This window comes from Sinocyclocheilus anshuiensis, unplaced genomic scaffold (genome assembly GCF_001515605.1).
Source record: "Sinocyclocheilus anshuiensis isolate Anshui unplaced genomic scaffold, SAMN03320099.WGS_v1.1 scaffold466, whole genome shotgun sequence".
Classification (NCBI taxonomy): Eukaryota; Metazoa; Chordata; class Actinopteri; order Cypriniformes; family Cyprinidae; genus Sinocyclocheilus; species Sinocyclocheilus anshuiensis.
This window is the reverse complement of record NW_015544159.1, coordinates 1,379,346-1,382,638: the sequence shown is the minus strand read 5'-3', so window position 1 is coordinate 1,382,638 and position 3,293 is coordinate 1,379,346. Positions and strand designations below refer to the sequence as shown.

The 3,293-nt window shown below is 38.2% G+C and overlaps 1 protein-coding gene across 1 annotated transcript in view; it reads right to left on the bottom strand.

Annotated features, from left to right (window-relative positions):
- The window catches only part of LOC107695542 (AT-rich interactive domain-containing protein 5B-like), a 131,433-nt gene that overhangs the window by 9,537 nt on the left and 118,603 nt on the right, over nt 1-3,293 (bottom strand). The window contains exon 9 of the mRNA XM_016495515.1: nt 1,020-1,209. Within this exon, the coding sequence (XP_016351001.1) occupies nt 1,020-1,209 (190 nt within the window). The remainder of the gene's footprint in view (nt 1-1,019; nt 1,210-3,293) is intronic.

The window sequence follows — 3,293 nt, the reverse complement described above, 5'->3', positions numbered from 1 at the left end:
CGGGACCCGGTCGTGAAGCCAATGCTGAAGCGGTCTCATATGAAGCAACCCGAGCGGCGTGACAGCGGCTGCGGGTGCCATATGCCCCAGGAGCCTCTGAAATTGTTTCAGTGGAACCGCCGTCTTGCCCTGGAAGGACCCCAGGCAGTTCAGCATCGACTGCGCACGCTCTACTGAGAGACGCGCTGAGAGGTTGACCGAGTCCAGCACCATGCCGAGAAAAGAGATCCTCTGCACCGGGGAGAGTTCGCATCTTTCTCAAATATTTAACGTTCCAAAACTGACTGTGTTTAACTGGATACTTGCCAAAACGGACATTTTGACATAATTGTGTATGTATTTGAACGTTTTAACGCAGTTAGCCACTCATTTTGGTATTTGTGGGTCACAAGCTGTTTGAGACTGAGCGCGGTTTGTGCGCTCCACTAATATAGATCAGTGATGGTGCGCGCGCTTTTGGTGTAAGTGTGAAACCTGCGGGAATTACTAAAATAATGCGCAATACAAGCACTATTTAACCGGAGCAAATGAGACTTGTGTGAGAGAGAAGGGGTCGTCGGAGAGATGAGAGCGAGAATGCACGGCTGATGTTATTGCCTGTGCCGTTGGTAACAAAACGGATCGGCTCGGAATCGGAAAGAAGTGAGACCGATCACCGATCCGGGATGATCATGAGGAAAATCGTCCGATTCCGATCCCTGGCCGATCGATCGGTGCATCTCTAATTTCTGTAGAATGATGTAACGTAATGATGTAATGATGCTGAACATTCAGCTTTGCCATCACAGGAATATATTACATTTTGTAATATATTAACATAGAAAACAGTTATTTTGAATTGTCTAATATTATAGCAAAGAAATACAGCCTTGATGAGCATAAGAGAAATTAAAATAAAATAAAAATTTTATTATTCCAAATGGGTAATGTACCTAAGGCCAATTTTGGTGCTAGTCACTTTTTCTGTAAGTTTGTGTGTTGCTTCAAAACAAGCTACAAGGACACAATGAAAGACTGACCAGCTCTGGAACTTCAGCTGAAGCGTCCTTTTCTCTCCGAGGTTTTTGTTCGTCCTTTGGCCGCTTAACGGCCGTCATCTTTGTTTTTACAACGACCTCCTGGGCACTGCCCTCCTGTTTGCGGGGTTTGACAGGCGGAAGGGGTTTGTCCTCCTCTCCTTTAGTAAACCTCTCATAGGGTAGGATGAGTCTGAGGGAAAGGAGGAAGTGATACAGGTTAGTAGAATCAGACTGATTAATTATCTGTTTGTACTTCTACTTTAAACATTCCTGTCTTTTTCTGTAACTGTTAATAATAATAACCGTTTCCTGCAGGCTTTATCTGTTATCCAAGACAAACTGAAATTGACTCATGCATGACATCATGAAACAAAAAGAAAAGTTTCCTTCCTGTGAACCACTGTTACAAAAAATGTGGTTTTGTTCACAATAGATGACTGTTTCTTCATACGGACACTTTTAACCCTATGGGCTTGTATGAAATATACTCACTCAAAACACACTTTTAAAACTCATGGGTTTATTTTTAACTTAATTTTTTCAACCATCACGAACACATTTCCAACACATCTCAAATCACCATTCAATATGTGATAGAAATTGCATTATTATATACAATAATGCCTTTTCAATAAAATGATTCATTTGTCTTGCTAAGGCTAATTTAATTGTTAGCATTTAAATATAAATATTCATAACCGTATTCATAACACACTTTTACAAATATATAGCTTGGCACACAATATTTACTTTGTTTTTTGATGTCAAGAATGCTCTTCACTGACATTGAATTAATCAAAATGATCAAACATGCAAAAATTGGGGTTATGTTGGAAATGATGTCTCAACTTGGATAAATAAGCACAAATAATTTTCACACCATAACTATTAAAATGGGTTATGTCGCTCTTTGTTTTGATTGTCATGGTTTATAAAATAATAATAATAATAATATTAGAGTGTAATGTCATATTTTAAAGTCGGCATGAAATGTAAATTTTCGAAAAGCATGTTATCGATCTCGTCAACAATTCATCCATGCATGTTTATTTTATTTTATTTTAACATTTTTCTGTTACGCTCAAATATACATCACAATCCAGAATAAAAGATCTGTCACTACTTCAGTTTCATTATGAATTTATCACGACTTGAAATCTGTGTCTTAGTCAATGGTAAAACAATCAAATTTGTAAATTTTCCAAGACAGTTTAAAGTAAAAGTCTCTTATTGTTAGTAGACAATCAGCATGATAAAAGTGCATGTAGCTGAAAGAATGGCCAGCTATGAACTCTTGCATGAGTGAATACACACAATGAGGCAAATAGGGAACAAATTGTGGATAATGCACGTGATCCTAATGAAAATGTACTTTTTCTGTAATGCTCCACATTCCATTAGATCAGTACCTTCCAGAAAACTAAGAGTGAAGACTAATGAAAATCAAAGCCAAGATGACAGTAGATATGAAATTATGATTTACTTGAGAATGTTATTGGGAATAGAGGTAGACAGCAACATGATCTGCCTCTCTACTCTTGTAGCTTGAAGTTTTTATAATGTGTCCGATGTGATTAATGAGTCTGGCTGGGAACTCTTGTAGGCATGCGGAATCATAAATATATCCTCTAGTACACCAGTCCTAATCCAAATACATTTCACATCTCGTGCATCACGATACACGAATGCAAAAAAGAAGCGGTAGGCGAAGTCAAACATAAATATGATGGAGACCGCTAAAAGCGACAGACTGCTCTATTACAATTATTTGTGATTTTTTTGGTGCTTTTTTTTTTGTGTCTACAACTTCCCTCTTTATCATTCTTGTTTAAAGGGGTCATATGATGCGATTTCAATTTTTCCTCTCTCTTTGGAGTGTTTCAAGCTCTTGGTGCATAAAGAAGATCTGTAAAGTTGCAAAGACTAAAGTCTCAAATCCAAAGAGATATTCTTTATAAAAGTTAAGAGTCAACCACGCCTACCTAAAACGGTTCATTCTAACACGCCCCCACATGTCTACGTCACGATGTGGGAAGATTTGCATAACGCCACCCAAATGTTCAAGCAAAGAAAGAAGGCGTAACTTTTATTCTCTCTTTTGCCGCCGCTGCCATGTTGTGGAGTCACTGTGTGTTTCGTTGTGAAAGCGAAACTACTTTGTTTGGTCTTCCAAAAGAGGACACGACTAGAAATCAGTGGTTTAGTTGTATTTACAACACTGTTCCAGAACAGTTTAACCCAAATATTCAGATGTGTGCAGCACATTTTATGGAG